General features: G+C 33.9%; 1 protein-coding gene across 1 annotated transcript in view; it reads right to left on the reverse strand.

Annotated features, from left to right (window-relative positions):
* Positions 1 to 1,525: 1,525 nt before the first annotated feature.
* The window catches only part of LOC108917588 (long-chain fatty acid transport protein 4), a 21,953-nt gene continuing 9,023 nt past the window's right edge, over positions 1,526 to 14,455 (reverse strand). The window contains exons 2-9 of the mRNA XM_018724280.2: positions 13,192 to 13,502; positions 6,561 to 6,711; positions 6,098 to 6,335; positions 5,804 to 6,038; positions 4,989 to 5,190; positions 4,729 to 4,921; positions 1,966 to 2,559; positions 1,526 to 1,913 (exon numbers count right to left, since the gene is read on the reverse strand). Coding sequence (XP_018579796.1) covers positions 1,756 to 1,913; positions 1,966 to 2,559; positions 4,729 to 4,921; positions 4,989 to 5,190; positions 5,804 to 6,038; positions 6,098 to 6,335; positions 6,561 to 6,711; positions 13,192 to 13,502 — 2,082 coding nt within the window. The 3' untranslated portion in view covers positions 1,526 to 1,755. The remainder of the gene's footprint in view (positions 1,914 to 1,965; positions 2,560 to 4,728; positions 4,922 to 4,988; positions 5,191 to 5,803; positions 6,039 to 6,097; positions 6,336 to 6,560; positions 6,712 to 13,191; positions 13,503 to 14,455) is intronic.

Here is a 14,455-nt window from a genome sequence, read left to right on the forward strand (position 1 = left end):
TAATGTGTGCTTATTTTTAGGGGGTGAAAACTACCCCTTCTTTCAAAAAACGTAAAAACCATAGAATTAAGTGTTATGTCAATAGAATAAGCATTCTATAGTTTTGAATAATAATTTTTGATTTATTGTAACGTTTCAACCCTTAAAAACCACCCTTATTGCAGAAAATAAAGCAAAACATTTTTTTCGCATCTTCATAGCATTTATAATGAATGAATGACTCGTCACTGTTTATAATATTACTGATGATTCATTGCAATGTTTCCATTTACACGATCCGACAATTTTCACTGAATAATACAATTCGTTATTTCACGATAACTTTTTTAATTTTTAATATTTTTCATCGCTCCAAAAAGCAATTTGCAGGAAATTGCAAAAGCTACAAATCAACCTTTATAGTTGAAGGGTCTTGAACTCTTTGTTTTCGAGATTTTTAGGTTTTAAAGGCTCAAAGAAAGTTGTGCTTAAAAAACGTAATATCTCGGTTAATTTTTGCTCTACAGAAAAATTGAAAGAACGCAAAATTATAAAAAAAAGACTTTTAATTTTAAACCCTCGCATTTTTCACGTATCTTGTATAGTTTTTGAGTTATTTTGAAAAAAAGGAAATTTTTGTAAATATAAAAAAATTTTTTTTTTCATAATTTCAAACTCTTTTTTTAAGTCAGGCATTCTAAATTTGTCAAACTTACAGAGCCTATTATTAGTACTTAAATAAAGTCAACTGTACATGGATTACGCTTAGTTTCAATTTTTATGGTTTAGCCATATATTTTATTGTTGATTTTTTCTCCGAAAAAATGAGATGACCATTTTATTTTCATCATAACTCCGCGAGTTTTTCGGCTACGAATTTTTTTCAAAAAACATTTCAATAAAAGGTCTTTCCAAGCACTTTAAAAAAGATTATAATCATTTTCTTGGGAAAATTAGTTGTTTCGCCATTATTTTACGGGAAAAGGTTCGATTTTACTTTCCGAAAAATAAACAGTCACCTTTAGAGAGTGGTAACTCGGTTATTATTACATCTACAGTAATCAACAATAAATGAATCGATTCGTTATTTCAAAAGCTTAATTTTTGTTTAATATGGGTTTTTCGATAAAACGCAAGGTTTTCGGGTTATTTATCAAAAACGGTTGAGACATGCACTTTTTAGATGAAAAATCAACATTTTCAATCGCAAATAACTCGGAAAATATTAATTTTTGGAAAAAACGTTATAGAGCAATTTTCACTTAGAATTCATCCCGCTATTGATTTTTGCTATTAAAATGGGTGCCTTCATTGCCACCCTGAGAAGGGGTGGCATTCACTCCCAGGGTGGAAACACACATTGGCACCGTGTAACTTTTGTTTCTTGAGCTATTTTCTACTTACCGTTAAAATTTCACGTCAATCGGTGCATGTGTCAAGAATTCGGACCTAGAAACCGTCATATACTGAGCTATCGTAGGTTATATCTCACCCATACATAAAATTGCGCTCATGACAACTTTTTTTACAGATAAAACATAAAAACCAACATATAAATACTTTTATTGATAACAATACATAATCAATGAAACACAACCATGTAGTAATAAAGAAAAAGTTAAATATATCTAAAAAAGTCATATATAAAAAATATGTACTCCTAATATCATTTGTAGTGTACAAATATTAGATGTGTTCTTCAGATTCCGTTTCAGTCGATTCGAGAATAATCACAGTGCACACAAAAGTAAAAATTGTCCCTTGAATTAACTACCACTATACCCTTATGCTCCCATCGTTGATCTTACCGTAAATTTCCGGTGTCACTTTCTCATAAGTACCCGTAGAACTCTCTAAATAATAAACGTTATCACTAACCTTCGACGGGTCGAACCCTTCTTTCTGCAGATCGTTCTTCTTTAATTTATATGTCCCTAAAAAAAACGTAATTAACTTAAAAAGTAACTGAAGTCGATGAAATCTTACCCGTTAAATCTATTTTACTTAGAATCCTAACGAAAATTGGTCTAGCGTATGACGGCAGGGTCTTCTTAACACCACCTACTAGTTTGTTTAGATCGACGGCTTCCTCAGGGTCAAAAACGGCCGCCATACCCGCTCGACCCTCCTGCCCCCTTATTTCAACCCCGTACACAACGACGTCCTTGTAATCCACCAAATTGCTCATGACCGCCTCTACCTCTGACGTCGACACGTTCTCCCCCTTCCATCTGAAAGTGTCGCCTGTCCTGTCTTTGAAGAACAGGTTTCCCAATTCGTCGGCCACCAGAATGTCTCCCGACAAGAAAGCGCTGTCACCGTGCGTGAATACGTCGCGGACGATTTTCTTCTGGGACGCTTCTTTGTCGACGTAACCCAGGAACGCCCGGGAAGGATTGTTGGGGATGATTTTTCCAATGAACACACCTGGTTCGTTCGGTTCGCAAGTCATGCAAAGGCCCCGGGCGTCTCTCACTGGTTCCCCGGTGTTTGGGTCCACCTTTATTATCGATATCGGGTATACTGACGGGATGATTCTCGATATGAATCCTATGGATCCCACCGTGTTGTCGACATTAACTAGAAAAAAATTGAGGGGAATTAAGGGTAGAAATTGACGATTCTTACGAGTCGGGAAAAATCTCACGATTTGGGAACACTGGCGGAAATAATGATAAACCCCGTATTTATGCATTTCTTGAGTTCTCGAATAACTTTGTTATGTACAATTTTTAAAGAAAACAATGACTTCAATGTTAGATTTGTTACTTTTTACCTTAAACATTGCTACACCACAAAAATTAGCGAAAATAAAAGAGAAATTCGAAAAAAGTTCTATCCGCGAGATTATTGTAAAATTGTCTAAAGGAACATAATACAAGACATCTCTCATCTCGTGAGTCAAAAAATTTTATTAGCTAACTTTTCTATTTAAACAAATAAGTGAGGAAAACAATTTTTTCACTTTGCAGGGAAAACCATCAATTTTAGCGAAAAGTGACTCTCAGACAGCTTATAGGGAGTAAAATTATCTACAAAATGAGACTGGTTAAATTAAAATCGGTTAATAAACAAAAAAGTTATTGCAAAAAAACAAGAAAAGTGCCCATTTTTTCATTTGTTTATAACTATCGCATTTATTGTTAAAATTTTATAAAACCTATGACAAGTTGAGGGTTTTGTCATACTTTAAAAGTGTGCCAAAAGTGGGCGCTGTAGGTGCAATAGTTTTCGCACAATTCTATTTGTTTATAGCGGAGGCTCCAAAAGTTATGAACTTTAAGCCTCTGTACAGGCGTTAATTTTCAACCAAACATGATTCTGAAAGCGTCATTGTAATCTTAAAGACGTAATTAAGCGACCTATTAAAAAATATCACCGTTTTTTTGACATTAACATTCTCAAATTGTGCATTAAAAAACCGTGCGTTTTTCGCTTATAAACAATTTGAATAAAATTGTTGCTATTTATCCTACCTCACTGAAAATAAATTCAATGGATAGCTGGCGAAAAAATACAAATTTAAAAAAAAAAACATGAACGATAGCTTCATTTATTTATTTAATAATAGTAAAAATACATTTTTTCTGGAGTTCAGAGCTATTCTACAAATTCGTAAATATGCCCATTGTTATTTTTTCGTCGAGCTACCCCAGTTTAATAAAAAAAAGAAGTTTCTACGATGAATAGAATCCGAGATATTGCAAAATTTTACAGCACACATTAATTTGAACTTTGGATTTCACTTTTCTCGCGCGCGACTTGCTTAGACGAGCTTCCACCATCACCACGCCAGACAGTCTACTTAGCAAGTATCTTTTCTATAAAGGGCTCGTAAGTCGTTAATTTTCCACATTTTTCAATGCAGTTCACGGGAAATCGTATTTTACGTCGTAAACTTTATTTTGCAAAAAATTCATGTCTTAATGTTTATAAACCATTGCGCTACAATTTAAAAAAAAATCTTACCTTGGCTCCTGTTGGTCGTAGAGGGTGCTTTTTTTTTAAACGATTTGTATTTTTTTGCCTGCTATCCATTGAATCTATTTTCGGTTAGGTAGCATAAATTGCAACAATTTTATTCAAATTGTTTTAAGCGAAAAACGCACAGTTTTTTAATGCACAATTTGAGAATGTTAATGTCAAAAAACCGGTGATATTTTTTAATAGGTCGCTCAATTACGTCTTTAAGATTACAATAACGCTTTCAGAATCATGTTTGGTTGAAAATTAACGCCTGTACAGAGGCTTAAAGTTCATAACTTTTGGAGCCTCCGTTATAAACAAATAGAATTGTGCGAAAACTATTGCACCTACAGCGCCCACTTTTGGCACACTTTTAAAGTATGACAAAACCCTCAACTTGTCATAGGTTTTATAAAATTTTAACAATAAATGCGATAGTTATAAACAAATTAAAAAATGGGCACTTTTCTTGTTTTTTTGCAATAACTTTTTTGTTTATTAACCGATTTTAATTTAACAAGTCTCATTTTGTAGATAATTTTACTCCCTATAAGCTGTCTGAGAGTCACTTTTCGCTAAAATTGATGGTTTTCCCTGCAAAGTGAAAAAACTGTTTTCCTCACTTATTTGTTTAAATAGAAAAGTTAGCTAATAAAATTTTTTGACTCACAAGACGAGAGATGTCTTGTATTATGTTCCTTTAGACAATTTTACAATAATCTCGCATATAGAACTTTTTTCAAGTAAAAATTTTATTGGCTTGGCCTATGCATGGATACCTACCTATATTGGCATTGCCTTCAGTTGCGCCGTAAAATTCTCCTACTCTCGGTATTTTGAACCTATCGACAAACTCCGTCCATATCTGGGGTCGCAGGCCATTTCCAAATATCATCCTCAGTTTGTGATCCGCGTCCGAATCCGTGGGTGGTACCGCAAGTATATACCTGCACATCTCTCCGATATATTGTGCGATCTGTTAACAAATATGCCATTCCAAATATATATCAACTATTGACGTGCTGGAAAAAGTGTTATCTCACCGTGCAATTATATTTCCTACAGTCCGCGAAAAATCCAGATGCTGAGAACTTCCTTCGGATGACTATCGTCGCCCCGTATATAAGCATCTGGCCCACGGTCATGCAACCGCCAGCAGTGTGATAAAGTGGAAGCGGGGTGTAAAAGCGATCGTTCGACGTGAACCCGCACATCCAATGAATCGCGCTTGCAATGAAAATGTACCTGGAATTATGATTTAATTTTAAAAAAATGGCAGGGGAATTACCGATTTGACCAGTGCGCCATCTGTGATTTACCATTGTTATGATATCTTAGAGCATACACTACATCGAGGAAAAATGCTTAAGTGTTCGAGTAGAGGAGCGACAGAGAGAGAAACAGATAGTTTGGGTACTATCTTCCTCTCTCGCGCAGGAACTTGATTGGCTAAAGCAACTCCTTCCTCGTCGATTAGAGAGAGAGCGAGTATCCAAAGTATCGCCCTTTCTCTCTGCAGCGTCGACACTCCTCCATGTAGTAGTTTGTTTCTTAGGACCAGCCATTATAAAATTACGATCACAAGCCATAGATGGCGCGTAATGAGAAATTTGTCCTGTGCGCATAACGTTAGTATGGAACTACCATGGAACAATGGAACTAATAACTATTGGAACTACAGACTTTGGTTCTGACATTTGACAGAAATATGTTATGTATAAATAAACAGAAAATAAGTGTAAGGCGTGTGCATAAATTAACTGTACAGTGAGCGGGTGCAGACTTTAGCCGGGCAAGTCTAGTAGGCCCTTATAGATCCAAGTGAAACATTTAAGTAATTAAAATTAAGTTTACGAACCTCGACGTGCTAATAACAGCAGCTTTTGGCAATCCAGTTGTCCCAGAGGTATAAATATACACAATACAGTCATGGTGCCCCAATTTGTCCGCAATCTGAGGAGGAGCATCGGGGACATCCTTAAGCAACACGTCTAAGTTGTGGAACTTTTGATCCGCTATCCCCACATTATTATTACAACTTATTTGATAAAGAGCTACTTTAGATTCGATTTTATCCAAGACTTCCTTCACAGCTACAAAGTTAACAATGAAATATTCGCGAGGGTCCAGTTTTTTTAAATATGTACTTTACCGTCTGCTAATTCGATGCCGAATATAACTGCCTGACTTTTGCCAATGTTTATGGAATGTACTAGTGAATTCAGTCTTTGGTTGGTGTTTATTAAAGGGGTGATGACACCTAGTTTGGATAAGCCCAGCCATATGCAGATAAATTCAGGCTTGTTCTCTAAGAATAAGGCCACTCTGTCGCCTTTTTTATAGCCATGGCTTTTGAACAAGTTCGCTATTTTATTGCTGTATTCCTCTACCTAGAAACAGAATACAACCCTAAATAATCTAAATTTTAAATAAAGTGTGAGTAATATCTCATTGTGAAGATGTGTAAAGTCATTGAATATTTTGCTACAATAAGGTGTTAAATATTAATTAGGAAGCCAATATTTGCTATTGAATGGTAATTTCATAAGTTTATGCTAGAATTCGAAATCAACTACTTCATAAGCGAGAACTATTTTTTTTAATGTTATACTTACTTGACCAAATGTCCACTCTTGATCTTCAAAAACGATGCAAGGTTTGTTCGGATGTTTTTTAACGTTTTGTCTGAAAACGTCCGCTAGCGTTAAATTTTTCCTTTGGAAACTTTTCACTTGAATTATAAGCCTTAAGTATTTGTACAGAGCCCTAAAAACGACAAAGTTATACTTTTATCTCGTTCAAGTTTCTGTAAGTTTGCTTAGAAAACAGTATTTGTCCCCGGAAGAACCCTAGTTCTAGTTTATACGTTACAAAAGAAATATATAATTTTTTTGTATTTGTTGCAGTATTCATTTGAATTAAACCACTTGTTGAACAGTATTTTTTGACGTGTTTAATAAGTAATAATTACTGTCAGGGTCACAGAAACAAAACAGATTTGTTTTTATTATCTATTAAAAACGCTTCAATTATATGTGTAAAAATATGGAGATCACTTTTTATAAATTTAAAACTTGCTCTATAGGAACATCACACGAAAATAACCTTTTAATTTTCACGTCAGAAATAGAGAAGGGAAATATAATGATTTCCTTTAAAATTAAGCAAATAATGGTAATTTTACACTTGGCTCAATCCACTTCTTTAGAATAAAGAAAAAGGAAGAAGAATTATTCTAAAGAATTTAAGAAATCAGCAGCTCTCATAGACACAAACACAAAACAAAAAAGAATCGACTCCCTTATAATATGGCTGACTTGCTAATAAGCGAGCGGTTCACCCCTAAAGAAAAAGCATGAACCGACTAAATTTTTAAAACAAAAACCTACAGCATAAAACCTTTTTTATTTTATAGTGTATTTTTCTGATAATTTACATATTTTTTTATATTTTTCGGCGTGGTCAATCAATTGTTATAAACTAAAAGGTTGTAAAAAAAATTACTCGCCGAATGGTTTTAAAAACAGTTATTGTAAAATGGACCAAAATAAACACTTTTTGTTCTTTGACAAAAATTCGAAAAGTGCTTCGTTTACGAGATATTTACAATTTAATGTGAAAAAAGTGACGAAATCGACAAACTTTCGGAATTTTTTTCTCAAAAACTACTGAACAGAGTTTACTTCTAAAAAAGCATAATAATCGGCGGATCTTCTACTTTAAGATATATTTTTTTGGTATAGGTCAATTATTTTATTGAAGGTCTAAAGCGAGTAAAAAAGGCAGTCTACAAATAGTGAAATTGTCCAAAATCCATTGACACATGGACGGAAAATAAAAAATATTTGTTTGGATTTTAATTATTTCGAAGGAGAAACTGCGTTAGATATGCTTCAAAAGCATTTCTGTTCATGTAGTGGAAAATGCTCTACGAAAAATTGTAACTGTTCGTCATCGAACCTGGAATGCTGTGCAGTCTGTGCGTGCTCAGATGAATGTCAGAATGTTCCATCCGAAATTGATGATGAAACGCTTATGTCAATTCAAGAACTTGTCGAAAATAACGAAAAATTTATTATTTAAAAATTAAATAAAAAGAAATTAATATACTTTTATTGTTCTTAATATTTTTNTAGGATAATTATTTTATTTTTATTTTACAAAAATATTAAGAGCAATAAAAGTATATTAATTTCTTTTTTATTTAATTTTTAAATAATAAGTTTTTCGTTATTTTCGACAACTTCTTGAGTTGAAATAAACGTTTCATCATCAATTTTATGGAACATTCTGACATTCATCTGAGCACGCACAGATTACACAGCATTCCAGGTTCGGTAACAAACAGTTACAATTTTTCATAGAACATTTTCCACTACATGAACAAACATATTTTTTAAGCATATCTAACGCAGTTTCTCCTTGAAAATAATCCAAACAACCATTTTCGAGTTTCCATCCATGTGACAATGGATCTAGAGTTACAATTTCACTATTTGTAGCCTGCTTCCATTCACTTATTTGCCATTTTGATTTTCTTTAAAATACTGTTTTTTTACTCGCATAAAATAATTGACCTATACCAAAAAAATATATCTTAAAATAGAAGATCTGCCGATTATTATGCTTTTTTTAGAATTAAACTCTGTTTAGTAGTTTTTGAGAAAAAAATTCCGAAAGTTTGTCGATTTCGTCACTTTTTTCACATTAAATTGTAAATATCTCGGAAACGAAGTAATTTTTGAATTTTTGTCAAAGAACAAAAAGTGATTATTTTGGTTCATTTTACATTAAAAAACTGTTTCAAAGCCATTCGGCGAGTAATTTTTTTTACCAACTTTTTTGTTTATAACAATTGACTGACCACGCCGAAAAATATAAAAAAATATGTAAATTATCAGAAAAATACCCCTTATAAAATAAAAAAAGTTTCATGCTGTAGGTTTTTGTTTTAAAAATTTAGTCGGTTACCTTCGTTTAGAAGCATCTTTTTAGGGTGAACCGCTCGCCTATAAAATGCTCAAAGTCACAATTGTTAACCACCCCCTATGCCACTCCCTCCCCTCCCCTTCCCCCTTTAAACTGTTCATAAAAAAGTATGTCATACTCATTAGTGGTTTGTATTACACTGTGGTGAAAACAAATCGTTTCAATATCTATAAACACAAGTCAAAATTAATTTTGTTGATAATGAACTTGAACCTTGCATAAAGTTGAATGAGACGGTAAAACCGGTATTGCGAATATTATAGACAGTTATGTTGGGAATTTAAGCTACGGTTTCTCTACGAATATTTTATCTGCTTATTGCTACCTACAGCAGCGCGAATGGTGTGATTTATCAGCATATTTTTATTAGACTACTGTTTTATTTTATTTACACGCATACGACGTTACACAATAATGGAACTATTTCATTAACTGTCAGTAATTTATCGTTTCTTATCAGTGTAAACATAATCCTTTTTAAATATACAGGTCGCGAAAACATTTTCGAGTATTTATTCTCCAATTGATTTTCATTAAAAAGTAATAATAAAAAGTTGTAATGATCTATACACATAATACCTAAGTTAGGCATTTTTTGTTGGGCGTGGGTTTCCTGAAATAAGTGCGTTTCTTAAAAGGAGCAATAGAAGAGATGAAAATAAACAATTTTCATTAAGTAACCTGTTGTCTAGTGTCTCGTGTTCCAGAAAATTTATAAAGAATTATTACGCGAAACTTAGGCTGACCCTGCACCCCCCACTTAATCAACAGATCAATCAACTTAACTGTTTACAATGCAGTTGGTAAATTAGATCATATCCAGTGTGGTTATTTGCACGGTGCGGACACGGATGTCTTGCTTTCGTCGACTGTAGATTGATTGATAGTTATGTTTCAAATTACCTTATTCAAATCAAGGATTAGCGAATATGATAATCGATTACTAGAACAATGTAAAACTTTGGCCAGCACAAAGTCCCGATATCAAACTTTTATATTTTTTCATTTGAGGTTACATGAAATACAGTGTTTACCCAACGTCAAACGCCGCCGATATATTCTTAGGGGTAAAATTTATGGTGTTCAATGAGGCTGCTGCTGTAACTGTTTGTTTACTTAAGAATTTATTTGCTATTGAAAATTTATTTTTTATAGAATTTTCTGTCTCCGCAAATTGAGATTAAGTTGCTATTTCTTTTGCCAATTTCATTATTTTGTTGACGCCAACCACATGGTTAACACATTTTTCCCCGACATGCTTCACAAAAAATCTTCGACTTTTAGTAATTGCCGGACGAAAAGCACAGTATTTGCGGTATATCTTCATTTGGTCTGGAAATTCAGAAAATTTGTCGATTTCGTCACTTTTTTCACATTAAATTGTAAATATCTCGGAAACGAAGCGTTTTTCGAATTTTTGTCAAAGAGCAAAAAGTGTTTATTTTGGTCAATTTTACAATAAAAAACTCAAAGCCATTCGACGAATAATTTTTTTTAAAACAACATTTTTGTTTATAACAATTGACTGACCACGCCGAAAAATATTAAAAATATATGTAAATTATCAGAAAAATACACTATAAAATAAAAAAAGTTTCATGCTGTAGGTTTTTGTTTTAAAAATTTAGTCGGTTCATGCCTTTTCCTTAGGGTGAACCGCTCGCCTAAATGATTAGTATGTCTTGTATTGTCTTGTCATTCAAGTAAAAGTGTTTTCAGTTGGTATTTTAAGTTTTACTCAAAGGCTTTTTTCGAAAAACATAAGACAGTGATGGTAATTTGTAGAAAGTTGAAAGACGAATCCGAACATATCATAGTTGTTACTGTAAAGCAGTGGCGTACCATTTTATTTAGAAAAATATGCCACCGATACCCTTACCTCCGCCACTGGAGCATGTAAATTTTAGGAAAAGCCTTCAGATTTTGAACAATGTTTACATAAATACATGTGCCCAATTTCAATTTATTTGAATTACTAGTTTTTAAATTATTTAAACAAATTAAAAATATTTTTTGAAGTTTAACACCCTGTATCTTGTTAACGAAGCATCCTAGATAAAAACTGTATAGGAAAGACTCCTTAAAATTCACCAAAGAATACGAGGTATAATTTTTGGTCACCATTTGTGAATCGCTCGGTATAATTCTGATGCTACTTTTTTAAACAACTAATTTTTGTTTTTTATCAGGTTCGTTATCGTTAAGATAGTTACCGCGCCTAAACCGTTTTGATTCAAACACGGTTCAAACAATTTCAAATATAAATTAAATTGTTATATTGCAAACTGTCTTATTTTATTGCAGTTTTCGAAAAAATATTGTTTTCATTTCGAATGCAAAAATACAATTTGAGGTTCTAGATACAAAAATAACTATTTATGGCGAACATGTTTATTATAGAAACAAGTATATTATGTTAGTACATTCATTGAAGCTGAAATTCAGCTGTAACCTCCGAATTCTTTGAAACTGCATGGATTTGCATGAAAATTTAGAATAAGGCTCATCTTAGGCTCAAGTTCAAAAGTGACATAAGCCCGATTGACGCTTTTTGTTTTTAGGGGTAAAAACTATCCCTAAGTTAAAAAAAAGTGAAAAAATTAAGTTTTCAGCATATTGATAAAAATCTTGTTCAAGCACAAAGATTAAATAATGTTCCATGTTCTCGAACATGTTCTATGATATATTTGATTTTTTCGACCCTTTATTTAACCATTAAAGACTACCTCTATGCAAAAAATAATGAAAAAAATACTTTGCAATTATTTAAAATAAAAGTTACCTTATAGCTAATAAAACCTTTTAAGTCCTTTTTTAAAGGGAAAGGATCGAAAGGCTCGAGACAGGTCGTTTTTTTTATGCTATAGGAATAAAAAAAAGCAAAATATTTGTTGAAAAAAAAGCTACATTTTTGTTATCTATCATTTTTTACGTATCTTTTTTAGTTTCAGAGTTATTATATAAATAAGGCAATTTTTTTTAATAATGAAAAATACGTTTTCAACTTTTACCGTACATTATTCAAAAAATACGCATTCTAAACCGGTCTAATTTCAGGATCGTATGAAAACACTAAAACAAAACTAATTGTAAAGGGTCTGCGATTAATTTTAATTCTGACGGAAATGGTACAGCGTTTACTGCTCATTTCTCCTTAAAAAATATGAGCAAACCATCTGTTTTTGACGATAACTCCTTCAATTTTGCTCTAATTAACTTTTATAAAGTGCTCATTTTGAAGGTCTTTTTGAGTACTATAAAAAACTCCAGGAGCGTTATACACGTAAAATTAACCCTTTTTCCGTTATTTGACGTTGAATACATCGATTCGAGTATTCCCCCCAAAACAAGTCCCCATCCACTAACCATATTTCGCTTTGTATAGGACGTACAACACTTTCTAACAAACGATTTTCTTTGTTTATTTACAAGCTACATTTTTGTTCATTAGACTTTTTTTAATAAAATGCGTAGTTTTTGAGTTATTCGCGATAAATACTTTGAAACAGTTTTTTTTTTTCACTCAAAATTCCAAGTTTTCAATCGTGAATAACTAAAAAAGTATAGATTTATCGAAAAAATTCTTCGAATATTTTTTGCTCAAAATTTGATTATCTATTTCCGGCGTTATTTTTGAAAAAAAAATTCCACCCCCGAAAAGGGGTGTCAACCCCCAACAGGGTGGAAGCGTCAATCGGCGCTATGTCACTAATGTTCATTGACCTTTTCTCTATCTGCCAAATTTCAAGTCGATCGGTTCAGTTTCAAAGGATTCGGAGGTGAAAAGCTTCAATGACTGTACTATGTGACGCACGCTTAATTAGTTATCAAACTCTGTCAAAAAAATATAAATTCACCTAATAATTTTAAAACTTTCAACTCTAATGATAATGACCTAAGGAAGTAGAAATTGACATGAAAAGTATATATTAAAATAACAGTCATTAATTGACGCAATTTAAATTTATAATTTTTTAATTTATTTGGCACAAATTGGCCGTAAGTTGATTTTAATAAATATTACCCATTCTCAAATTTACATGATATGCACGTTTACCGATAAAAATGTTGCAAATTATATAATAATTGGCACTTCCAATTATAGATCATAGCGGATTGTTAAGTGTTTTATCAACCACAAAATCATAAACACGGTAATAACCCGCTTAATAGTCATACTTCATGCCGCCACCTCTACCCCTACAACCTTGACCTGAAAATTCGATCTTTCGACCAATGGAATATTAAAAAGGTTACCTCAAATCCCTCGGCGCAGTTCTTAAGACCACGTAGAGCCACTTATATTTTCCAGCCGCGATATAGGCCACCACGGCTACCAGGATCAGTTGCACCAGGGACACCCATCCTAAGAAATACCAAACAACGGCTCCCAAACCAACTAGAACGGCCAGGGCAAGTGACATGGCCGCTAAGCGACGGAGCAAGACTCGAACTGGTCTCGTCTTTAAACTTCTTCGCCCCGTCGCGACCGTTTTTCCTTTACCTGTGTCGTCGGAACTGACTAGCTCGCCGGTCTCTACGTCTTCCGATTGGTGTTTCTCGTGCACCTAGAATTTATAGTTTTATGTGATTCTATCGTTAGGTTAAGTACAGGACGCAGTGAAAGCGTGTATGTGTGGTTGCATACGGTTGCGGATCGTAGAGTAAAAGCTTGCCGCGGCATCTTTAAGCGGGAGGTGTAAGTAGTTACAGTTTACACGCAGAATTGTAGATTTCTAGCTGAAGGATTCTTCATTGATTGAAATATTAGGCTTTTTTCCTCACTGAATATCTGACTTGGAGTTATTATTTCCTCTCTTTTGATCTCGCAATCAGTTGTTATTTATGGTAGTTTAAATTTCTTCAACCACATACCACACAATGACATACTACAACATACGACTTCAATCGATACGCCGACGACCTGACAATCACATCCCAATCCGTAGATCCTAGATATTCCATCTACCTCCTCCAAAGCTCCTTAGACCAACTTGAAACCTGGTGCAACAGGTGGAAAGTCAAAATTAATCCCAACAAAAGTTCGGCTATCCTTTTTACCAAACGAAAAATCCCACAAAACCTTGACAGACTGACACTATCCCAGGAACCCATCTCCTGGAATCGACAAACACGATACCTGGGCGTGACGATGGACCAGCGTCTCACGTGGAAACCGCACATCGTGGAGACGGTGGCGCGAGCGAAGACCACCAGGGCTAGGCTCTATCCCTTACTCAAAGGTGGAAACACCCTCAGTTTAAGGAATAAGCGAACGCTTATCAAGGTGGTACTTCAACCGCAGCTAACCTACGCCTCCACGGCGTGGGGTCACGCGGCAAAAAGCCACTTAAAGTCATTACAGGCTGTGGAAAACATAGCCCTCCGCACGGCCACCGACGCGCCCTGGTACGTAAGAAACACTGACATATTACGAGACTTACAATACACAAACGCTACACAGACAATAAGACAAAACGCGGAGAAACGATTTGACGTAGCCGCTAGACATGACAATCCC

Source organism: Anoplophora glabripennis, unplaced genomic scaffold (genome assembly GCF_000390285.2).
Source record: "Anoplophora glabripennis isolate ALB-LARVAE unplaced genomic scaffold, Agla_2.0 scaffold80, whole genome shotgun sequence".
Taxonomy (NCBI): Eukaryota; Metazoa; Arthropoda; class Insecta; order Coleoptera; family Cerambycidae; genus Anoplophora; species Anoplophora glabripennis.